Raw genomic sequence first — 26362 nt, forward strand, 5'->3', positions numbered from 1 at the left:
CTTTTGCCATGGACATTAAGTCCTTCTATGCCGTCTCCATGAACAAATTAAGGCCATCTGAAGCTCTGAGCACAACCCGAGAATGGAACTCCCTTACCCCTTTCATTATCTAACTGACAGGACATTAAGGCACAATAAGTACTGAATATAAAACACATGATTAAAAATTCGTTTTTCTTCCAGACCTCCCTCCAGTTCAGATCCCACAATTATCTCTATATCTATAAAACAGGGGATGTTTGTGTGTGTGTGTGTGTACGTGAATGTGGTTTATGCACGTCCACAAATTAGCACGCATGTCGCTCCAATTTTCGGAGAAGATTCGGAATGACCCTATGTGCATTTTAGTGAACTTTCTCTCTCAGAGGTACCCGCGTATACCTGTAAAAATCGATAAACTTTTGCCAATTTTGAAGTTTGTTGATATGGCGAAGTCAAATCTGTGCGTAAGTGCGTGAAGGCGAGAGAGAGAGAGAAATTGTATATTTGTGAGACGGAGGGTGAAGGAGTCATACATTTCTTTACCAGCGTCTGTGTGGTAGGCAGCAAGCAAACAGAAAAAAATACCCTCTCTCTCTCTCTCTCTCTCTATCTATCTATCTATCTATCTCTCCCTCCCTTACATAAACATGCCAGTTATCTCTCTTTCTTTCTTACACACACACACAGCAACATTACACACAAAACACATGTTGCCAAAAAGAAATAGACACTATCTTTTTATAGTGAGTATGCCAGACAGAAAGTATGGTGTGTATGTGAAGTTGTTTTGTTAGTGTGAGAGAGCAGCATGTGTGTGTGTGTAATGTTGCTGTGTGTGTGAGACAGGGAGAGAGAGAAAGAAAGAAAGAAAGAAAGAAAGAAAGAGAGATAAATGTGTGTAAGAGATAGAAAGGGAGAGCGCGATCTCTCTATCTCTGCCGAATTGATGTAAACAAACCCATGTGGTCTGATTTTCACGTTTAAATCGCCATTTCCAAAATATATTTATTTCAAATTATTTATCCGTATATATATGTAAGGCAAGGTGTGTGTGTTTTGTTGATATACGGGCAACACACACACACACATACGAACATGTATGCGTACAAAAAATATGTATGCAATTGGTGTACATACGTGCGTGTGTGTATGTGTGTGTTGCTCATATAAATATATATATATATTTATATAGATAGGATGATAAATTGATTATTAATTCAATTTAAAACCAAGTGGCCTAGCATATAACAAATCTGAAAATTCAGAAAAAATTGTATTACACGTGTATAAGGGATGACCACTAGGTGGATATCCAATATGCTAGAAAGAGGTTATCAACAACCCAACCACAAAGAAAAATAATGTTCTCCAGAAAAATTTCGCAAAACGCCAGAACAGGACAAAATGAGAAATATACAGAATAAAGAATTATCTATGACCTGCTGCAGTTTCGAACATTAACGTTTTACTTTCGTAACATCCGTGTTCTCATATCTGAACAGAACCGCTTTTGACACAGAGAATCGGGAGCCCTTTTGGTCATTCTATTTTCCTTGCTGGAAGGGTTCCTAACCCATGAGCAAAGAGGGGTTAGATGATGGCGGTGGTGTTTTCAAAGGGATGGCATGTGTAACCTGATCACCTCTGCCGATCAAACTCTCAACTCATGCACTCCAGTGGCAACACTGATTCTGCCCAAATTTGAGGTCATGTTACTTAGTTTGGTTTGAAATAAAGAACTTGATTAGCATAATAATCCTAACTTAATCCCGGGCAATACTGCTAGTATTCAATAAAGTTTGATTTCTTTAAAATTATATTTAATCAATAAGCAACGTGCGCGCGCACACACGTCCGCACGCCCTCACATACACGCACCCCCCACACACATTCAAACAAACGCATATTGTATATATTCTTTTAATTCTTGTTTCAGTCGTTTGACTGCGACAATGCTGGAGCAAACCTTAAAGGGTTTTAGTCGAAAAAATTGACCTCAAGACTTATTCTTTGTAAGCCTAGTACTTATTCTATCGGTCGCATTTGCCGAGCTGCTGGTTACGGGGACAGAAACACACCAGCATCAGTTGTCAAGCGATGGCGTGGACACACACACACACACACTCACACATATATACGACGGGATTCTTTCAGTTTCCGTCTACCAAATCCACTCACGAGGCTTTGGTCGGCCCGAGGCTATAATAATAGACACTTGCCCAAGGTGCCACGCAGTGGGGCTGACCTGGAACCATGTGATTGAGAAGCAAACTTCTTACCACACAGCCACGCCTATATATACATACATATATATCTATATCTATAAAAGGCAGAATGTGTGTGTCTTTTTGTTTTTTCTTATGCGCCCTTTTAAAGCCTAGCCAGGCTCGTGGGCTTGGTTTCCCGGTTTCTATGTTACTCAAGAAATAGGAAGAAAGAGTGAGAGAAAGTTGGGGTGAAAGAGTACAACAGGCCTCGCCACCACCCTCTGCCGGAGCCTCGTGAAGCTTTGGGTGTTTTCGCTCAATAAACATACACAACGCCTGGTCTGGGAATCGAAACCGCGGTCCTCCGACCGCGAGTCCGCTGCCCTAACCACCGGGCCATTGCGCCTCTACGTGTGTGTGTGTGTGTGTGTGTGTGTGTACGTGAATGTAATTTATGCACCACCACAGATTAGCACGCATGTTGCTCCAATTTTAGGACAACATTGGTCACGACCATGGCTGTGCTTTTGTCGACTTATTTTTCCTGAGACACTTGCGGATAGCGGTAAAAATCGATTTTGAACCATAACTTTTACCAATTTTGAACGTCGATGAAATCTCTAAGTTTGCTAACATGAGTTAAGTCCCCTTCTTACAATGGCGAAGAGAAGGTCTGTGTTGATGTGTGTGTGTGTGAGGGAGAAAGAGAGAGAGAGTGACAGCATACATTTTTAAAATTTATTTTTCGTTGCATCTTTTTTTGAGTGAGTGATTGACTGAGAGAGAGAGAGTGAAAGTGTATCGCCCCCCTCTCTCTCTGTCAAACACTAAAAAAAGATGCGAGAAAAGTAAAATAAAATTTACGCTATCTCTCTCTCTCTCTCTCTCTCTTTTTATCACACACACTTCTCCCTCTCTCTCTCTTTCCGACAACACACACCTCTCTCTCTCTCAGTCAATCACTCACATACTCACTCAAAACAGATGCGAGAAATAAATTTTTAAAATGTACGCTGTCACTCTCTCTCTCTCTTTCTCTCTCTCTCTCTCACACACACACACACACCTTCTCTCTCTCTCGCTCTCTCAAACACACATTTTCTATCTCGCACCTCACCATCAACATATACACACGTCCCTGTCATTTTCCCTCTCTCTTTCACTTTATGCTGACGTCAAACGAAATGTACGTTTCCACATCAAATAAATTTTTTTTTACGGAATTTAACTTAATAATCCTAACTTAATCCCTGGCAACTACGGGCTAAACTGATAGTATATATATATATATGCTTAACAGTTTGGGTGTATGCTTCTTTACAAGATGGAGGTACAGAATGGGGAAGCCGTGTGTAGTCATTCAAGAATCATGGTAATAACTCTGCGGCTTAACCAGGAGAGACTCACTGATCTATGAGCTACGCACGTTGCTTAAGTATCTCTAGTGATAGCAAGCAGAAGGCTGGGGGTGAATTAGATGACAGAATTGCCGGTGCTTGCACCGTACTGCTCCAGCTCCAGTATTCGATCTTCAATAGACGAGACGTTGGTTAAAAAAAAAAAAAGAAAAGAGAAGCTAAACTCGCTACCTTAATTCGGTTCCCCTGTCGATCCTCACCCTGTGGTCTTGAATGATGGTCAATAACCCAAGGATTACGATTGCGAACACAAGTAGTCGAAATGGAGTTGCTCCGAAAGACCTCTGGAGTAGCATTACTTGACAGGGTACGTAACTGAAAATCAGGGTATCTTTCCGAGTCGAGCCGCTACTAAGAAAAGGATAGTAAGGTGCCACCTCCTTTCTTCTATCCAGAAGTGATGGGAAGAGACCAGACGGTCTTTGTCCCTGTATAAGAAATAGGTGCCTCATCTGGAACGCCAGAGTCTGTGACTTCTTTCCTCCCTCCCACATCTTGGATGCTGCGGTAAATGGGAGGGTCACTGCTTCCGTAGCCAAACGGAACAAAATCCTTAAGTATCGGGACCTGTTAGAAAACTATTTCTTCCAGCCTGTGGAGTTAGAGACGTTTGGAGGAGCTGGGCCGTTAACGGCGAAGTTCTTCTCATTGTTGGCAGCTCGCCTTACCGATGTGTCAGGTAATGTCCATGAGGGTGCTTGGTTGTTCCAACGCCTAAGCCTCGCCATCGCCTGTGGTAATACCGCAAGCGTGTTGGCTTACTTCAGTAGATTCCGTTAAACCTTATGGTATGCAGCCTTTTCCTTTTTCTTTCTTTTTTTTGTTTTTGTTTTCTTTTCTTGTTCCTCTTTTTCCATTTTTTCTCCCGGTTTTAGATTTATATTTTCAAAGTTTTGTATTACATATGTATCATATGCATACGTGTTATATTAAAAAAGAAGACAATAATGATGTATAATAAATTAATATAATATATACTATAAAAATAACATAAATAATGTACTTGAAATAATAAATTTATGTTAAAATACCTTCAACTAATGATAATTACCTAAATGTCAGGTATTTTTCTAGTATCTCCACTCATCCGTATAGTAAATAGAAGCAGAAAGAAATATATTAGCGAACAGTGGTAGTATTAATACCGAGAGGCAATATTTATCGCCACTTAAATGTTCTATTAGAACAAACTATACTGCGGTAGTTACCATGAGAAACTCTCATAGTTGTCTTTTTGGTGCAAAATGCACTCTTGTTGAAATCGCTAGTGGTGGAGGCGCAATGGCCCAGTGGTTAGGGCAGCGGACTCGCGGTTTCGATTCCCAGACCGGGCGTTGTAAGTGTTTATTGAGCGAAAACACCTAAAGTTCCACGAGGCTCCGGCATGGTGGCGAACCCTGCTGTACTCTTTCACCACAACTTTCTCTCAATCTTTCTTCCTGTTTCAGTTGTACCCGTATTTCAAAGGGCCAACTGTGTCACGCTGAATATCCCCGAGAACTACGTTAAGGGTACACGTGTCTGTGGAGTGCTCAGCCACTTGCGCGGTAATTTCACGAACAGGCTGTACCGTTGATCGGATCAACTGGAACCCTCGACGTCGTAACCGACGGAGTGCCAACAATAAATCGCTAGTGGAGACATAAATCTCCGCTACCACCAGTCACATGATTTCCACCTTGTTTGGTCTTGTCAATGATGGACACTGAACCACAAGGGGCAGCAGCAGTTCATCTCGCCGTCAGTGATATATAGATTGATAGAGCCAAAATAGAAACTGGTGTTCCGATTAGCCAGTTAGGTTGTTTAAAAAAATGTAATGATTTGAGAGTTGCTTCCCCTTATGAGGTGTTATACTTCACATAAACGCTGTAAACAGAAACTGTAAAAGAGGTTGACTTCCGCTTGCAGCAGCAGCAGGATTCCACTGACATCTAAAATCGGTGATTGGGAGAGGATTTCGTTGTTAGCGGCGCATGCTTAATATGGCCGCTTACTCATGACATGTGGAGAGAGAGCATTTGTAAGTTGAACTATTATTTGTTCGACAATAATTGTTATTGACATATAAGCAAATCATCATCATTTTTAAAATATTCACGAAAATAATTATTCTTTACTAGATATTCTATAAATATAATCAGTCTGCCGATATTAGTCATTATTATTCGTCTTGATAATATTATTGTTCTCTGTAGAAAGCATGGATATTTCACAAACTTCTATAGAATATAAAAATCTGTTGCAGAGTGACTGACTGGGCACGGAATCGTCGTCGTCATCATCATCATTATTAAAAATTCGTGTTATTCACTTGTATTTAAATTTCCTAGAATTCATTTATTTGGGAAGACAAAATATATAGATGATGTAGAAGTGGAAATTTTGTATCAAATGTCACTTGTGGAACCAATCGTAATTTTCGACATTTTTAAAGATTTTGCTTGTGGCATAAATTTCTTGGTTTTTGTTTAATTTTCTCATTAGCTTTCATTTATACTTTTTTTTTTGTGGGGCGGGTAGGGCGCTATTTCTACTGATTCCTATAGAAATTTTGAGTTATAAAGCAATATATTTATTGAATAATATGTTTCGATTTATGTTAGTGTCAAATTGAATACATTTCTTTATCTCTATGAAAAGTTTCTCCAATGTCAGAAGGTTTACTGACTTACATAAAGTGTGATATTCATCTGATGAGGATTATGTCTCATGGACAAATGGATAAAGTTGATTGACTCTACCCTTGCTATATGCTTTTATTAGCCTCGAATATTAAGAAGGCAAAATATATAAAACTGTATTCTTAGAAGTTAATATTATAATGTGGTTGTTGTCAGCTGTGATAAAACGGACACGGGATAAAAGGCGTTCTAGCTTTGCCAATCTGTCTTTTTATATATCAGTGACACAACATCGTACACTGTCTTTTTTTTTTTTTTTTTAATTATTATTACTTATGACTGTAGGATGTGTTGAGGGTGATTTAGCTGCCATTTCTAGCAGTCAAGCTACCGCATATGGGCTCGTCATCGTGTCGTTATGTACCCGTAATGTATTGAATCATCAGAAAGTGTGCGTGTAGGAAGAATTATACATATATTTTCTTCATTTTATTTAAATAAGTCTTTACTAACGCAAGTGCTTACTTCTATAAAACTTTGTGATTTTATGTTTGTTTTATCTGTTATTTTCAAGTCAATATAAACTATAATGAAATATTCACATACTGTTTGTAGAATTGGATATTCAAACTATGGCAAAAGATCGAGATAAATTCATTCAAAATGAGTTACAGATTGTTGAAAAGGAATGGTCTCGTATGGAAGGATTCCAGTTACACACTTGTCTGGAGGCATTGGTTGCGATTACTATAAAGTAAGTGTAATTTTTAAATATTTCTTTCGTGTATAGAAACAGCTGTATTTTCAGCGTGGCTGAAAAGTCACAATTTGAGCTTTAGGTTCCATAGTTATATTACCACACATCACGAAACACATCATCATCATCATCATCATCATCATCGTTTAGCGTCCGCTTTCCATGCTAGCATGGGTTGGACGATTTGACTGAGGACTGGTGAAACCGGATGGCAACACCAGGCTCCAGTCTGATTTGGCAGAGTTTCTACAGCTGGATGCCCTTCCTAACGCCAACCACTCAGAGAGTGTAGTGGGTGCTTTTACGTGTCACCCGCACGAAAACGGCCACGCTCGAAATGGTGTCTTTTATGTGCCACCCGCACAAGCCAGTCCAGGGGCACTGGCAACGATCTCGCTCGAAAATCCTACAGGAGCCAGTCAGGCGGTACTGGCAACGGCCACGCTCAAAATGGTGCATCTCATGTGCCACCCGCACAAGAACCAGTCCAGGGGCACTGGCAACGATCTTACTTGGCTTGCCGGGTCTTCTCACGCACAGCCCATTTCCAAAGGTCTCGGTCCGTAGTCATCGCCTCGGTGAGGCCCAATGTACGAAGGTCTTGCCTCACCACCTCAGCCCAGGTCTTCCTGGGCCTACCTCTTCCACGGGTTCCCTCAACTGTTAGGGTGTGGCACTTTTTCACGCAGCTATCCTCCTCCATTCTCACCACATGTCCATACCAGCGCAATCGTCTCTCTTGCACGCCACAACTGATGCTTCTAATGTTCAGCTTTTCTCTCAAGATACTTACACTCTGACGGGTATTCACATTGACATTACACATCCAACGGAGCATACTGGCTTCATTCCTTGCGAGCTTACGTATGTCCTCAGCAGTTACAGCCCATGTTTCACTGCCATGTAGCATGGTTGTTCGTACGCATGCGTCATACAGTCTGCCTTTTACTCTGAGTGAGAGTCCCTTTGTCGCCAGCAGGGGTAAGAGCTCTCTAAACTTTGCCCAGGCTATTCTTATTCTAGCAGCTACACTTTCAGCGCACCCACCCCCACTACTAACTTGGTCGCCCAGATAGCGGAAGCTATCGACTACCTCTAGTTTTTCACCCTGGAATGAGATAGAAGTTGTTTCCTGTTTGTTTGCAGTCTTTATTGCACCTGAACATCTGCCACAAACAAAAACTAACTTGCTAGTTAACCTGCCTTTGATGTTGCTGCACCTCTTATGTGTCCATAGCTTGCACCGGGTACATCTTATAGAGTTACTACCTACTCCTTTTCTACATACTGAGCAGGGCCATCTACCTGAAGGGGTTTGTGTTTTATCTACCTTCCTACTTATTAGGATTTTGGTTTTAGCTAGGTTGACTCTAAGGCCCTTCAATTCTAGACCTTGCTTCCACACCTGAAACTTCTCCTCTAGTTCTGATAGTGACTCCGCAATTAGGGCAAGGTCATCAGCATAGAGGAGCTCCCAGGGGCAACCTGTCTTGAACTCCTCTGTGATTGCCTGGAGGACTATGGTAAATAATAGGGGGCTGAGGACGGAACCTTGGTGGACCCCTACCTCTACCCGGAATTCATTGCTGTACTCATTTCCAACCCTCACCTTACTGGCCGCATCTCTGTACATGGCTCGCACAGCTCTCACTAGCCATTCTTCTATCCCAAGTTTCCTCATTGACCACCAGATAAGGGATCGGGGGACCCTGTCAAAGGCTTTCTCCATGTCAACGAAAGCCAGGTACAGAGGTTTATCCTTGGCTAGGTATTTCTCTTGCAACTGTCTCACTAGAAATAAGGCATCAGTAGTGCTTTTACCTGGCACGAACCCAAACTGCATCTCATCTAAATTGATTCGCTCCCTAATTAGTTGGGCTATGACCCTCTCTGTAACTTTCATAATCTGATCTAACAGCTTGATGCCTCTGTAATTATTTGTATCTAAAGCGTCCCCTTTACCTTTGTAGCAGTTGACTATGATGCTGCTACACCAGTCATAGGGTATGACTCCTTCGTGTATCACCTGGTTCGTAATACGGGTGACTAGGCTATAGCCAACACTGCCAGATATTTTGAGCATCTCTGCAGTGATTCCTGATGGGCCGGGGGCTTTCCCGGTCTTCATACTCTTAATTGCTTTATCTACCCTGGTACTATCAACTCGGATAGCTGGTCCCTCTATTGGGTCGACATAAGGCAGGCTCTCTTTCTCCCATTCATTCTCTTTATTAAGCAATCTATCGTAGTGGCATCTCCAGACCTCTTTCTTTGCATCCTCATTTAATGCAAGCGTACCATCATCCATGCAAACACATTTCTCTCCTACAACATCACTATTCTCTCTCCTACACTGTCTTGCAACACGAAATACCTCGAGTCTTTGGTCCTCACGGCGCAGAACATTGGCAAATCTTTCCTTATCTGCTTCCCCTCTGGCTAAATAAACCTGTCGCCTAGCCTCCCTTCTGGCACATTGGTACAATTCCCTGCTACCACCGTTCTTCCAGTCCTTCCAAGCTTGTTTCTTTTGTCTAATAGCCCTGTCTACCTCCTTGTTCCACCACCACGTTACTCTGGGTTGGGAGGGGACCTTACACCACCCACAAATCTGGTCGGTGGCTTTCAACAGGTTGTCCTGCAGAAATCTCCAATTGTCTTCCACGTTGTATGATGCTATATCCCCTTCTATTTCGTTAAATGCTTCAAGTAACTTGTCTCTAAGTCTCTGTCCGTTTGCAGGGTCTTTAAGCTTCCACACCCTTCTTCTCCAAGCCTGTCTAATTCTGGGCACCCATTTTGCCTTGATCCCAAAGTCGCTAACTACTAATCTATGTTGTGGGGTACATTCTTCGCCAGGGTAGGTTTTGGCATTTATAAGCCGCCCTCTTTCCCTATTTCTGGCGAGGATGTAGTCGATTTGGCTAGAGTGTCTGCCGGAGCGGTAGGTGACTAGGTGACTGGCAGGTTTCCTGAAGTTGGTATTGCAGACCATAAGATTGGTTGCATCACAGAACTCCAGCAGTCTGGTTCCCTCCTCGTTGCGGGAACCGAAGCCATAGCCTCCATGTATGCCATGGAAGCCCCCAGCACGACGTCCGACATGACCGTTGAAGTCTCCAGCCACAAAGAGAAGGTCCCTGTCACTCGTCGACGAGGTAGTTTGATAATTGGTGTGCAACCGTATTTGCTGATGTATATGGCATATTCACGCATAAGACACATCCCTGCTTTAGAAGTATATTTTGGGGAAAAATAAATTCAGCAGGTTTGATCGTAGGCCTATTGAAAATATTTCCAAGTGGTTTTCATCATCAACATTTAACATCCGTTTTCCATACTGGCATGGGTTAAACGACTTGACAGTAATTGGCAAAGCCAGAGGGCACACCATGTTCCATAGTCTGTTTTGACTTGGTTTCTACAGCTGGATGCCCTTCCTAATGCCAACCAATTTACAGTGTGTACTAGGTGCTGGCGATCTTAAATTACCAGTTCCAAAGCTGTCACTTAAACCACGGCCTATACCGTAAAAGGGTTTTAGGGTTAGGGAATTCCGTCCCTAACCCTAAGTGACAGCTTTGGAACTGGTAATGTAAGATCGCCCTAGGTGCTTTTTATGTGGCACTTTGGTTTTAGGATCTCAGTTCTATTGTGGTGGGTGGGTCTTCTTTAGTATAGCAATGCACCACATATCTTTGTCCCCCGTCATCTCTTTCATAAGGTTCAGCATTTTGAGACTGGCCTGATTCTTTGCTCCTTGTCTTCCTGAGAAGAAAATGCCTAATTCTGTGCTTGTAAGTACATTGAAATAAAATATGAAACCATAAATTTATCATATGTAATTACATTATACAAATATCATATTTCAACTTTTTTATGTTTTTCCATATCAACTGTGTAGCTGTTTATATTTTGGTCAAGTGAATGGCCTTACACAATAGTAAAACTTGTATATTTGGCTATGATGTCTTGCATTACTGCATTCAGCCACCAGGGTGGTACACTATTATGATTCTGGTGTCATTCACTCATTGCAAACAGCTGACAGGTGACTGGAAGTTTAACACTCTACATCTTTCTAGTAGAATTTTCATTTAGATAATTAAAAGCAAAATGCTTTTTAAAGGTAATGAGGTCATTAAATAAAGTAAGACACATATCAGGTGTGGGTTGTGTATGCTAGAGAAGGTGGTATGATGAAATAATGTGACCCCCCCTCCACATTACTGATTTACTGTAAGTAACTTTTCATAAGTTTTTGCGAGCAGACTGATATTTTGGCTTGTTTTCTATACTATTAACAATGATTAATGTGCCTAGTAGATCTTTTGCTCATCCAACTTCCTAGCTTGCAATACTCATTCTTGCATCCATAATACAACTGCATTGCATGTAGGGCAATATTTCAATACATTTTTTAAAATGCACTCTTTATATGCCAGCAATTATGGTATGTGGTCACTGGACTTGATAGAAATAGTAACCAATCTTCTTTAAATTTTAGAGGGTAAGAGAATGTCATCCTTGGTACCTGTGAAAAGATGGCATGATCATGATTGTTATGCCTTTGATCATAAGTTTATTTAATCAGAATTGCCCTGAAGCTTAACAACACCTTGCCATCAAATACAAGCTCTGTAGATTGTCAGAAGTAGCATGTTGAATGTCAGCTTAATGTTAAATTAGTTATCAAAGCCTGAGTTTGTTCATTTTTCTTTGTCTTGCATTGGTTCATGTTCATAACCATTTCAAAGTCTCTTAAGATGAGGTTATGAGGAAGAAAAGTCCAAGTGAGATTTTACTACATAGTCCAAGAGCTCAAATCCTGCCACTGCTTACTTAAGTGGTAGATTTAATTGTTGCCCGGTTAAACACCACTATATGGCACCTTGGATACCTTCAGCAGAGTCCACTCTGTTGCAAACATTTGAACCAAGTGTCTGGTTTGGATATACCTTCTTTCTTCCTTCCACCAGCATTAGATATAGATATTGCTTTCCCTCTTGAATTAAAGATGAAATAATAAAAAAGTGACAAGACAGAATGAGACTTGTAACAAATGTACCAGTGCAGGGGTTGGGGGGAAGTGGCATTCAATTGATTTAAATAGAATTAGTATCGATAACAAGATAGAGTTTAAACTATTGTAGTAGTAATGAGAGACAGAGACAGTGAGTAATAGTCAAGTCATTATAATGTGTTGTTGAATGAAAGCTTGTTGAAGTAGAAGTTATTTTTCCTCTATTTTAAAAAAATTCTGGACATTGTCCCAGAATTTGAATGTATGTTTGAGAGCTGGTGTGAGATTGAAGTTAAAAAGCTTCTCAATTGCATAATTTCAGGTTTGATCTCATTGTGTGGTACTTTTAGCATCTGACTTCTACCAAAGATTGGGTTGACCAAATTCCATTCACAAAGCCTTGTGTGTGGAATTAAGAAGTCAGAAACTGTGTGGAAGCCCACATACTGTATATATTCTTGTCTGTTAGACCTAATCCATTATCTAGTTTAAATCTATTATATGACTCTTTAATGTTTCTTCTGTTTTTGAGTCAGAGGATAACTTCATAATCTTAATCCACTTCTTCTAACTATAATAACTCTCAGTTCAGTGCTTCTTTTAACTTTCTCCAGCAGTCTTGGAAGACCTGTAATAGTTATGAGCACTGCTTTTCCTCTTGTCTAAGCATCTAAAACAATAAGTACAACATCCCAAATGTAAACATTATTGTTTTGTAAGCTATATACATGTTTTCCATATGGCTCTGCGGTATATATTGATTGTATGAGTGTGATTGACTAATGATTTTGTGAGCCTAGAGGTGAGCAACTTTGCTAGATTCTCAGGTCATAGGTTGTGTATTTTTAGCAAGTTTACTTCCACACTCTCTAGTTCAATCCTAAGATGCAGTATCTTATGCAAGCAGCTTCTCCCATATCCTTGGCTCTTCCAAAGCCTTATGAGTGAAATATGGAAACTATGGAAGCCTGTCAGATTATTCCTATTCTTGGACAGTGGATGTAACCTGTTACTGAGTCTAACACCACCATATGGCTCTTGGGTGACTTTTGTAGAGTCTATTGTTTTGAATGTGGTCAGGCCAATCTGAAAGTTTTCCTCCTCCTTTTACTAAGTCATGAAGAAGTAATTTTCCCTCCTTCTTCTTGGTCTTTTATGAAATTCCTGGGTGCAGCAAAAGCTTTATTCTTTGTAATATTATAATTTGGTTTCTTGCACAGTTATACTAGAATTAACTTGGAAATAATTCTATTGTGTATTTTTTTATATATGTTTTTAAAAACAAATTTTGAATTGAAAATAGCGGGCCGGCCTGCCTGCCTGCCTGCCTGCCTGCCTTTGTCACAGGTTTTCTTCTTCAGGCTTAACCTAGATTTAAATAACAACAATCTTTATCTTGAAATATTGGCTCTGTTCACATTAAATTAAACAATATCATTTGAATATTTGTAAATTACAGCTTGTAAATTCTCTTGAAATGTCTGAATTTATTGTCCTATAAACGTAATTACATATTGGTAACTATGAAACTTTACTATGATTTACCTCTAATTTTGAAGGAAAACTTCATTCAAGTGTTTGTTAATGCGTATGCAATTTCCTGTCAACTATCCTCAAGAGGCAGTTATTATTGAACTGAGCAGCAAAACTTTGTCAGATAAACTACTTGATGGCCTCCAGAAAGTATGTGATGAAGAAAGTAAAAAATATTTAAATCAACCCCAGGTAAGTCTGTATCATTTTACAAAATTTCATGATCTTTAATTCATTTCTTTTGAATAGCATGGAAAATTCTATTACATATTTATAGCTTACAAATATTTAGAAGTAAAATACAGTCTTTATTTAAGTTTTTTTTTTTTATTCTTTTGGATTTAAAAATCTGATATATTTTATCATTTTATTTCCCTTAGGTGGGGAATATGATAAACTTTGTAAGTCGCTTCCTGGATGAGAACAACTTATGCGTGTGCAGTAATGAAATATCAGAAATCAAACGCAACATGCTTGAGGAATGTGATGAAATTAAACTTCGGCAGAAAGCTTCTCAAATTATCATTAAAGCTCAGCAAGAGAATTACTTTCTTCATTTCAAAGTTTCTGTCCCAATAGACTATCCTAAAACTCAGGTTGGGTAAGAAACATTTAAAAATTTCTTTACCTAATGGAGGTAATCCATTTGTACTATTGCACTACATTTTATATGTAATATTAGAAATACTCCTGAATATATTAGTTTTCTAATCATAACAATCATTATGGCTTGGAATTTTGGGGAGAAAATTCTTCCACATAAAACTTTTTCATTTTGAGATTTAAAGTTTTGGAAAGAGTGATTTTATAATTGTTACAAATGAAGTCAGTATAGCATCTGCTTTCAGACTGGCAAACTGTTGCTAAAAGTAAAATTTGTACAGTAAAACATCTCAAAATCTGTAGCAAAGGTACTGACATGACATTGTGCATAGTTATTTGTTATTAAACTTGATTTCTATATCAGAAGTTTGTGGAATCCATTAATAAAACTATAAAAGTTGAGATTGAACTGATCATGGTCAAACAACTTTTAGTTTTGGTATTTGGATAAAAAAAAGTATGTAAGTGCCTTAAACAAGTGTGCATAATTTCTGAATAAGATCTTTGTGAGATAGAATATATATAAGAATTTAATGAAGGTGGCTCTTCAATCTAAATTGTTGGATTTTACTGAATGTTATTTTTTTTTATTGCATTTGTTTTTCTAATATAAATGGCATGGTTATGCCAAATTCTCTGTTTACATACCATTGGCATTAAGAAGGGCATCCAGCCTTAGAGCCCTTCCAAAGCTGACACTGTAACTCAGCACAAGCCTGCAGCTTGCTGGATCCTCTCAAACCATCCAATCCATTCCAGCATGAGAAATGGACATTAAATGATGACAATGATGATGATGATGATCACTTAATTTTTTTTATTGCTAGTTGCTTTTTCTACTGTTAACTATTCAGCTGTGAATGAAATATAGAATCTTATTTGTCAGTTAGGAAAATTGAATGCAGAAATTATATCCTTTGCTAATGGATAAACCAAAGTGGCTATTGTAATAAAGTTTGAATTTCTTGACCACAAGTCATTGTTATGACCGATGACAGTGCCACCTGTAACTAATGTTACTCTATGTTGTATAAGGTGATGGACAGCATAATCTTAGAAAATACTTTGCTGTCGTTAGTTATTTCCCTTTACCTTTTATCCTCTCGAAATCATTGTTTATCGAGCATGGTTGTGTGGCTAAGAGTTTACCTCCCAACCACATGGCTCCAGGTTTGGCCGCACTTTGTAGCACCTTGAGCTAGTATTATTCCACCATGTAGGTTGAGCAATAGTTTGTGAGTGGTATTTGGGTGACAGAAACTGTGTCATATATATATATATATATATATATATATATGAAAATGAAAAATAAGGCAGAATGCTAAAATGGAGGCATATTTTAATAAGGATTTCTAACCGGCTTTCATTGCGAAGCAAATTTTCAAGAAGGAGAATGAAAATGTTTTTTTACAAAGAAGTACAAAATGAAGAAAATAATATATAAAAAAATAAATATACCAATACATTATATTGTCTTTGAGCTTTTGAAGTTCAATGGTAGTTCATGTATATAATGGTTGGAAAAATAAGGATGCATGAGAATTGAGAGTTGTGTTAGGTTTAAAGAAAAGGGTTAAAAGTTTGTGTTAAGCAGGAAGTGTGGTGTCAAAACAGGAAGTGTGTGTAAGGGGAGACAAAAGGTTTTTAGTTGGAGTTATGAACTCTTTTTCAACAGGAAGTTTATGTCTGTTCCTAGAGAGATAAGGTCACTGAGGGGTATGTGTGTTAAGAAATGGTTGGAATTTCTCTATGAAAAGATTCTCCTTGTTGATTCTTTCTTGTGTGGAGATTCTGTCTTTACATTGATAGAAAGGGAATATAAGGAATTTAGGGTTTTTGTTTCTGGCGCAAGAGTCTATATGGCCACTGAATGGAATTTGGCGGTAAGAATCAACAAGGAGAATCTTTTCATAGAGAAATTCCAGCCATTTCTTAACACACATACCCCTCAGTGACCTTATCTCTCTAGGAACAGACATAAACTTCCTGTTGAAAAAGAGTTCATAACTCCAACTAAAAACCTTTTGTCTCCCCTTACACACACTTCCTGTTTTGACACCACACTTCCTGCTTAACAGAAACTTTTAACCCTTTTTTTAAAACCTAACACAACTCTCAATTCACATGCATCCTTATTTTTCTAACCATTATATACATGAACTACCATTGAACTTCAAAAGCTCAAAGACAATATAATGTATTGGTATATTTATTTTTTTATATATTATTTTCTTCATTTTCTACTTCTTTGTAAAAAACATTTTCATTCTCCTTCTTCTTGAAAATTTGCTTCGCAATGAAAGCTGGTTAGAAATCTTTATTAAAATATGCCTCCATTTTAGCATTCTGCCTTATTTTTCATTTTCCTATTATTTCTCCACGTGCGGTTAACACAACCCCACTATTTACTGACTTATATATATATATATATATATATATATATATATATATATGTATATATGTGTGTATCTTTCTCCAATGTATTTGGCAAAAACAATAACACTGGTAAGAAAAAGAAAAATTGTGCTCTTCAAATGCAGTATTTTGTTGTATTTGTTCTATACCAAGTTTCAGATACTCCCTTGACACTCTTGCCATCAGTGCTATGAACCAATGCTGATCGCTACATTGGAAACTTGTAAACTATGAAGGATATTATGGTTTATTAATTATGATGTAAAATAAGCAAATTGGTACAAGTATTGAAGTTCTTTTAATCAATTGTGCCTTCCCTTAGAATTTATGATTTTGTTCCACTGTTAGAAATGATTATTCTTCAATTATTTGTAAGTCACATAATCAACCATTTTGTCCAACCATGCCAACATAATGTCGATGATGATGTTGGGATATCATTGAAGACTTTGTCTTCCTGTGCATACCTTGACTTGTCAGCCTGGCAGTGGCAATCTTTGTTCATGGGAATAATTGAATTCTGGGCTACGGTGGCGAGCTGGCAGAAAAGTTAGCATGCCAGGCAAAATGTTTTGCTGCATTTCATCTGTCTATGTTCTTAGTTCAAATTCTGGCATGGTCGACTTTGCCTTTCATCCTTCAGGAGTCAATAAAATAAGTACCAGTTGAACACTGGGGTCGATGTAATTGACTTACCCCTCCCCTGGAATTGCTGGCCTTGTGCCAAAATTTGAAACCACTAATTAAACTCTGGACTGTCTACTACTATTGAAACTTAATTATACAATATTCTTGCTGCTCAAAGCAGTCAGCTTGAGCCAAGAAAAGCTAAGTTTTGTGATTAAAAATACTTTATCAACTCAGATAGTTACAATGCTATTATTACTAGACATGGTTTCCAATATTGTGTTAGTGGGGCCTTTTTTGTGCTTTTTTCAAGAGATAAAAATTTATTTTTCAGCATAGATTTTGTGGAATATAATTTTCCTGAACTCCTAAAATTAAATTTTTTGGCTCAAGCAACTGAATATGCTCGGCAGTGTGTACAGCCACCCCTCCGGAAGAAACCAAAGTAATTATTTTTGTTTTCTAGTTTATTTTAAAACTGGTTTTCGTTTTTGCTTCAGTCTGTACAACAAATTTAATTGCAAATAATGAGATTGTAGCCTAGATCAAAGCATTTTTTAAATCTTAGTTGTTAAACAACAACAACAACAAAAGGAAAATATAACAAAGTAAATTGCAATTCTTGAATTTCTATTGTTAAAGAGTGCTAAAGACTATGTTTCAGTATTTTTATATACACTTTTTTTTCTTTCAGTGATCCCCCTTTCCAAGCAAAACCGTCCTTATTACCTATATGTAAATTCCTTATTGTTGACTGTGTGAAAAACTATCCCTTACAAAAGTGTCCTATTTGCTGTGAACATGTTCTTCCAAAAGGTCCAGTTGTAAGTTGTTGTTTTTTTTTTATTATTTATTTATTGAATTTGCTTACTGCTTTATAATTGCATTTTTATTCCTGGCATGTTAGGGTTTATCTTTCATTACGAACTAATTGATTTATTAGAAACAATATTTTTCATGACAATCTTTCTGCTAGTTATATCACACTTCAGTTAGCTTCTTCATAAGTTATTGATGTTACCTTACTGATATACATTCTATTCTTGATTCAACATATAATACTTTGATATAAGTACAAGTTAAATAGGTCCAAGTAGCCAATCTTCACATACCCTCTCCTTTATTTTGACCAAACATTTTATTCTTGACCCATTATTTAAGAGTACTTGTTGAATATAGAACCCAACTGGTTGAACTTTTGTGTTTGATGATTTTTCTTTTTTTTCTTTTTTCTTTCAATTATATCATCATTTATTTTTAACAGAAAGAATGTTCAAGAGATAAACAAGTTGAGCGTGTTTATTGTGGCCATTTATATCATCATTCTTGTTTGGCAACTTATATGAAAACACCTCCATTTATAGGTAAGTAAAGATTTCATTATCTTATGACTGGTTCATATCCAATATTTCTGGACTGTATGTTAATTAAGGAGATAGAGAAGATACCAGTTGAAACAGATTTGTCTTGATAGCATATAAGATTTAGTTTAATTATTTTTGTTTTCAGCCGATAATAATAATATATAACATTCATTGCAAGCATCTTTATACAGATGAATATGATTTTCTCTACCTCCTTACCATTGAAATTCTCAATAACTCACTCTCTCTCTCTCTATTTCAATCCGTGTTACCTGTTTTGTTTTAGTTTCTGCCTTCTTTGCAGAATATGAAATTATCATAGTTCATAATATAAAATTATAAGATTTTATTCTCTTCATTGTTTAATAACTAAACAAGTTTAAGAAAATTATTGAATGTGTCTCTTCCAAAAATGGACTTGTCTTTCTGATTTTTACATACAAAACTTTGAAATTTCACAAAAACTTAAATTATCAAGCCGATTTCATTTCACAGTACTAATAGATCATAACTACTTTATTGAAATTGTTAATTAAAATTCATATAAACTTCTCTATTTGCCAATGCATGCCACAACCAGTTTCCTTGGATTTTGTTTAACCCTAAATTTACTTGGAAAGTGTAACAACTAGTAATTAATTAATATCTTTCTGCTTACCTCATACTTTCCTTTATATCTTTCAGCTCCTATTTTTTGTAGTTTTCTTATTGTCATCTTGCTCAGTTTATTCTGATTTATCTTTGATATGATCTCAAATATAACCAATAGTTTTTGAAAGTTCACTTGTTTTGCAGTTCTTTCAAATTTATAACTACTTAAATGCTTATGCCTTTTATTACAGTATTGCTATTGGTCTTAATAGAATCTTTTTCTTTTTCTTTTTTTAACTTCCTTGTTTCTTCTTTATTTGATCTAAACTTGCCACAAGTTTTATGAATAAAGTATCTGTTAAAACCTGATTGTATTTTACAGTATGTTTGAGTTCAATATTCCATTTTTTTTTTTTTTTTTGTTAGGTGGGAAAAAATGCCCCACATGCAAGCAAAGAATTTTTCATGAAAAGTGGAAAATCACTCCAGAGTTGGCTGAAGCTCGTTGGGCTCATAAACAAGCTAGAGAACGTGAACTCGATGAAGTAAAAGATTTCATGGCTTGACTGGTTGCTGTTGTTCATTTTCGAGAAAGATCTCATATTTTAATACAAAATCTTGTCTGTATGCCTGTGGGAGTGTATGTTTGTGTGTCTGTGTGCATGCACATATCCATTCCATTCAGCTCACATCGGTCAAAAGCTTTATTTAATTCACTACCAGCCTTCTATATAAAAAAAAAAAAGAAACTTTCCCTTCTCAAACTTGTTTTTTCATCCTATAGAATTTATAATCAAACGGAATTTTCAATTAAATATTTGTTGAACACTGTTACATATTCTTAAATAATGTTTTCTCTCATTTATTTGAACCTGTTTTAAATTACCTGAAATTTTATCCCAAGGGAAAAAATATTACTGTAAGCTTTTGATAAGCTGAATGTTTTGAAAGATTGGTTTAGAAGAGGATTTCCTTTTTTTTGAATGTTATAAAGAACTTTAGCATTGAATAATGAAATAGCAATCATGCTACCTCATTTAAGTAAAAATAAAAGAAAAAATCACCATGTTTGTTTCTATGAGGTAGTGATTAGTTGTTATCCTGATATAAATTTGAAATCTGGTTGAAATATATAAAGTTTTCTTTGTACATTTATGAGGCAAATTTTAATTGATGCAATATTTTTGCCTTGGAAGTATATTCTTATAAAAAGTCATAATTAAATATAGGAAATGAGATGGAATACAAAGAATTTTTAGCAAAAAGTGGACAAGATAAAATCGCAGATATTAAAGAGTAATGACTAAGAAAGCTTCAATACTGTAGCTTCATCCAGCTCATGCTAGCATGGGGTGTTAGATGAACGACTATACTGAAATTCTTTTCAGTATAGTTGTAAATTAGAGGAAATCCCAACAATTACGTTATAATTATTTTATAGAAGTGGTTATTTCATTTCTTCCAATGTTTGGCAATTCCATTATAATAATGTACAATATTGTTATTATTAAGCCTTAAACAATTTTCTTTTTAATTTACTTAAAAATGCAAGTGTTCAGATTTGCGAAATTTATCACAGCATAGAAACATGAATTCAGAATAAAATTGCTACAACATTATACTTATTGGCATACTTCAAAGTAATTTAACAAAGTGGTTAGAACATGATATAACTTACAGAACTTTGGGTGGATGAAAGACGGCAAAAATGGAATAAATAAATAAATAAGGGGATAAAAAAAGAAGCAAAATGTTATATTTGATGTTACTCATCAAATATACAATTCTTATGAAATGTTTAGAAAGAAATTAGTCTAAAAGCAAAGTAAGTCTTGAAACTTCAATAATTTCCATTCCACTCATGTTTTTATATAATTTTCTCTACAGTTAGTGAATTGACACAGATCATCGTGTTTCATCTGTGTATTTCAATTAAAATCATGCATTACTTAAAAAAAAACAATGCCTTATTTCTTAGCTTTTTAGTATTTATAAATTGATACTGTGCCTTTTGCAATATATTCATAGAGTTAATATAAAAATTTTATATAAACTGGTACTTTTCTGGAAATCAAATTCACTGCCAAATGTTTAGTAAAAGTGTTGGTTAATCAATTCTTAAAATATAAATTTATCTGGAGCTGGTTTTCTTCTCATTTTCTCAGTTGATCTGTAAGTACACTAGTTCAGATTGGTTCTGTTTTTAATATAGTCAATAAGTTATCGTTTTTTTAATTGAAACTTTTGAAATGTTAGCTGGATGGAATCTTTTTGTCTAATCCTAAACTGTGGGGGATAAGGGATGCAAGCGCTGTAAAATAGACTGCTTTATGCTTAAACAAAGTTTTGTCTAAAAACAAAAATATGGTTATAAAGGTATTTTCGTTCATTATCCCAAAATAAAAATGTTATATTTTTAAATACTCATTTTATTTATTAAAATTTCAAATATTTTGATAGATAATTTGTCTTGCTCTTTTTTCACTTCATATCACATTCCGTAAATTCCCTTGTTGACTATATCATGTGTGTGTATTTGTATATAGACTACCTCCCTTTATTAATTCATTCAGTGTTAAGTCTTACTGATAGATATTTGTTTTACTCCACTCAGATTGTGATTTTGTTGTTCTTGTTCATTACAATTTTAATTTTGATCTTGTTATTAAAAAATACAACGTTCACTGTTTATGTAGTCTTTCAAAGTGATATGTAATTTTTCGTCGTATTTATTGTTCAGCTTACTTAAAAAAAATTTTTTTAATTACCAGTTACCTTATGAATTAATCTAATTATTAGTCCTCCATTGTAGAGAAGAGATATAGTGTTTGGTCTTTTATGGCAAATATATTTTGATCATTAAGCATTCTAGATAAAGCTCCTTATTGTGTGCTTGCCTATCTGCCTATATTGGTGACTAGTATCTAATTTAATGAGGATTGTATTGTACATTATCTGTATCTTGGAAAGATATGACATTCAATGTATAAGAGATTTTCTTTTATTGTTCTTATCCTATCCTCTAAGTTTCTATCCTTTTTCTGTGGTTAAAATCTCGAGATATCTACTAACATAACTAGGAGCTGTATATTAAAATCATGTTGAAAATTTGCATTATGATTATTGAATAATCGTTTTGATAAGAATCTTGGTTTGTAAATTGGAATAATTTTATTTCTATTATTAGTCAGCAAGCAGTGAGATAGCATTTATAATGAATTTGATTGAGCAAACTTTTTTACATTAGTTTTTCCTGTTACTATATTTATCATGCGGTTAAGAAATTAAGGTTTTAAGAATTGATGATTTATAAAATGCATGTGTATTTGGTCTACTGAAGATGTTTAGTAACTTGATATTATATCTAGGTATTTGTGTTAACTTTTAATCATGCTCTGCCAATCAAATTTCAATAAGTAAATTCATATCAATAAAACATTATTGTGACAATTGTTATTAGTTAAGTTTCTGGAATTTTGTTTTATATCCATTTTTATGGATAAATAAAAATTATTTGCATGTTAAGGAAGAGAGGATTAGTACTTCTTTTTTTTGTTGCTGGTATTAAATATTTTCACAAATTTTCTGTTGTTGATGGATTTATTCTTCTAAATTATCTGAACTAAAACCTCTAATTTTGTCCTTTGGAAGGGTCAGAATTGCAGACTTGTTTTAGTTCTCTTCATTTAAGAGAACACTAATAAAATTTAGAGTATGCTGAGGGAGAAACAATCATTCATTAATGTAAAATGAAATCAATGTTCTTTTAAAAGTGTACTGATAAAATCAGACAATGATTAAAGTTGATTAAAATGAGTTCAGTATAACTATTGAATGTCTATTCAAACATTTCTTTAGATTGATTGGCAATGAGGACAAAAATCTTGTCATCGAGTCCTTAATCAGTTCTGTAAAGTTGAATTCCTGTGTGCAATGTAGGGATGAGAGATTTTCCAATTAATTTCTCGCAGTATAATTGTTATACATGTGGGGAAAAAATATTCAACATTTTTAACCAAAGAAATTATCATTTCATCCTAAAGTATACATGATTTTTCTGTTGGAATTTTATTTTCAATGTCATTAAACAGACAAGTCTATTACTTGTAATTCTTTAAAACCTAAAACAACTGAACAAAATTTTTGAATCAAGTTTTTGTTAGACTATAGACTCACAAAGAGATAGAAATATTTTATGTATTTAATTTTTCTTTTCATCTCTGACCACTAAATATATGAAATATTTTACAAATTTATATAAAATGGCCAAACGTAATTTTTTTAATGAGATTATCTCAATCATTGTTTATTTTTAAGTTAATGCCTCTAGTTATTTATAAGTTATACATTTTGATCAACACTTAAATGTTGTTGAAAGAAAAAATATCTTCACCAAACTTTAGTAAATTTTAACTAACGATTAATTAGTTTAATTTTTTTCTTGAAATTTATTACTTTAATGTAATATTGGAATCATACATTTAAATTATGCATTTTGTCAGTTATCAAAATACTGCTAATACTAATAATTCATTGGAATAGAACTCTTTAATAAATAGTTATCAATCATTTGACACTAAACGTGTAGATAACGAGGAATTGTAAGTTGATTATTCCTTTCAAAATATTCCCCCCTGAGTCCTCTAGATGTATATCTGTCAGTGCTTAGAGACATCTGTGGATTAAAAGCTGAAACAAACAAATAACTATAATTTTTTCTTTGTTATGTGTTTTAGGTAATTTTCATCATTAAATATTTTAAGTGTAAAAATGAAAAAAAAATATTTTTAATTGAATGGTTAAATTTATTTTTAGAGTGTCTTAATATATTTCAAACATTTGTGCTCTGCATGCCTCTTGACTTTTTATTTATTGTTGTGGTGCCTGCAGTGAAGTGACTGTGAAGGCATATATGATCTGTTTCTACCTAATTTTGTTTCAAATGGTGTGATTCAAGCATAAATTTTTAAAATTATAACATCTCCTGCCTATTCCTTGTCAGTTTGAATCTCTTATTGAATTGGTCATCCTTTAGTGTATAAACTGCCCCTAGGTATATTGAAGTAATCTTTAGAGTTCACTGCTTTATCATAGATGCAGTGTAGTGGCTGAATAGTAACTCCTGTTGAAAGCTGAAAGTTTTATTTACTCAATTATGATTATGACAGCATTGAAATTCTGTGAATAATTTTATGCACATTGATTGTTTCAACAATTTATATTTAACTATTCAGTTTAACATTATATTTAGATGTAATTTTGAAGTATCCAAGTTGTTAAAGCTGTTACCAAATTAAATGAAAGAAATTTTGTTTTCATCATTAACTCTGGTTTTGTTCTATAATATCTGAGTGCAACTTTAGTTACTGTTGAACTTAAACTAATATTAAAGTAAGTTGTCCCCTTTGAAATTGAATTGGTGGGAAAAGACCATTCATATTACCATAAATTATTAATAGTTAATTGTCTGTGTACATGTTTTTATAATCTTAATCACTGTAAATATTAATTGTAAATAAAAATAATCTAAAGAAACATTTATGAACTAGATATATGTTCCTTATATTGTTATAAATATACCAGCCAGTAAAAATCAATAAATCTTTCATTCTGAAGTCTTTCCATTTTTGTTTAAGGCTTTTTGATTTTTCCATTGTTTTCTTGTAAGACACATTGAGCATAACTATAGTATGACTAGGACTGGTCCTTGAAGTGTGATTTTCTAATTTTAATTAGAAAATTTTGTAATGCTGACATCTTGAGTTACCAAGTTTCTTTCCTTTAGCCTAGAAACAAGTAACTCGCTCTGCATTTTCATTAATCCTAAATCTTGAACAAGATCATTTAACTTGTCCTATGCTAGGGGTTTCAGTCCTATGCTAGGGGTTGCAGGCAAATACAACTCATCTTGTTCACAGTTCTCTTCTGATTCACTAGTATTGGATAAAACTATTTTTGCAAGTACCGCAACTATTGGAATTCTGGCCGAATGGCGGATTTCAGATTCAGATACATCACCAATGACGCACTCTTCATTGTTATGCTTGTTAAGAAAATAAACTATATAGTGGCATTTCCTATATTTATTGTATTGAATAAGAATAAATATATTTAGATAAATATATTCTAAATTTAATGCAAATAAAAACACTTTTAACATCTACAAGACAGAAATAGCAGTCAGAATGGTGGTCTTGTGGTTCACGTCAAATCATTGGAATGCCAAACTGCATACTTCTTGACTTTCCCAAAGACCATTGGTACATGTTTGTACAACAGATGTGTGTGGTGCCCAACTTTTATTTTGGTTTCTTATCTTGACTCCAAAATAGAAGTAATAGTCTTTTTACCAATGGTGCAATGTTTCTTGCATTCTTCTGGAATGCTACAGCACCACAGATATAACAAAATTTGTCTGGGTGATTCTACACTGCCCTCTTGGCATTTTAATACAATGTTTATTCTAATTAAAAATTTAAATATTTGCAAGTAGTTTATAGTTTTTTTCTCTGAAAATCTGAAAAATAAAAAAAAAATTGAAGTTGTAAAAATACCCTAATATTAAAAAGCTGAATTACCATAAACGGTTGCCATTTTCGTGATCTACACATAAAACTATGTTTATTTTTGTTGTACAGTTTTATTAATAAGCTATGGTCTTTATTTCCTTAACTACAATAGCAGTGTGTTTGAGGCACCCTTAAGTTTTCATCAATGATCACCTAGAAATGTCTCCCTTGATTAATTCTCAGTCATTTATAGTGTGCTTATATGTGTCAGTAAACAGGACTGGTTAGACTGAAAGGGCTCAAAGTTATCAGTAAAACTTCCAATATAAAAGATGTTTATATTTCTTAGAATGGTAGATTAGCAAGAAATCTGAAAAGAAGGGTCATTCAATTAATAGACCCCTGTACTTGACTGATACTTTATTTTATAAATACAAACTTGTTACCAGTTCAAATATGTTTGAGAGGCTTGTTCAAACTTATAAGAAAGCCATTCACTGTATTTTGTCATGGAGAAATTTTCTCACTGTAAACAAATAGGTGTAAAAGCAGGAGATAACCACTCTGAAATGTATGCATCCAACAGTCTGGTTAGAGAGCATTGTGAACTAACTTGGTGTATTTACACCTACTTGTCTTCAGCAAGAAATTTTCTCTGTCAAAAAAATACAGTGAATGGCTTTCTTATGGAATCAAATATGCCTCAAGC

At 35.2% G+C, this 26362-nt stretch overlaps 1 protein-coding gene across 1 annotated transcript; it reads left to right on the forward strand.

Moving 5' to 3' along the window:
- Nucleotides 1-5454: 5454 nt before the first annotated feature.
- Nucleotides 5455-24766, forward strand: LOC106875784 (uncharacterized). Its single transcript, XM_014924050.3, has 8 exons — nucleotides 5455-5630; nucleotides 6847-6985; nucleotides 13571-13736; nucleotides 13925-14145; nucleotides 17524-17634; nucleotides 17884-18013; nucleotides 18454-18553; nucleotides 19571-24766. The coding sequence occupies exons 2-8, from the start codon at nucleotides 6864-6866 to the stop codon at nucleotides 19708-19710; spliced, it is 990 nt and encodes a 329-aa protein (XP_014779536.1). The 5' UTR covers nucleotides 5455-5630; nucleotides 6847-6863; the 3' UTR covers nucleotides 19711-24766.
- Nucleotides 24767-26362: the final 1596 nt, after the last annotated feature.

The sequence above is a fragment of the Octopus bimaculoides genome, chromosome 2 (assembly GCF_046866305.1).
Source record: "Octopus bimaculoides isolate indiv1 chromosome 2, ASM4686630v1, whole genome shotgun sequence".
In the NCBI taxonomy this organism is placed as follows: domain Eukaryota; kingdom Metazoa; phylum Mollusca; class Cephalopoda; order Octopoda; family Octopodidae; genus Octopus; species Octopus bimaculoides.

Bases quoted from the DNA above. Each gene is read 5' to 3' on its own strand.
- LOC106875784 (XM_014924050.3), top strand. From the start codon at position 6,864: ATGGCAAAAGATCGAGATAAATTCATTCAAAATGAGTTACAGATTGTT. The intron at 6,986-13,570 runs GTAAGTGTAATT...CTAATTTTGAAG, and splicing joins TTGGTTGCGATTACTATAAA to GAAAACTTCATTCAAGTGTT. The intron at 17,635-17,883 runs GTAATTATTTTT...TTTTTCTTTCAG, and splicing joins CCCCTCCGGAAGAAACCAAA to TGATCCCCCTTTCCAAGCAA.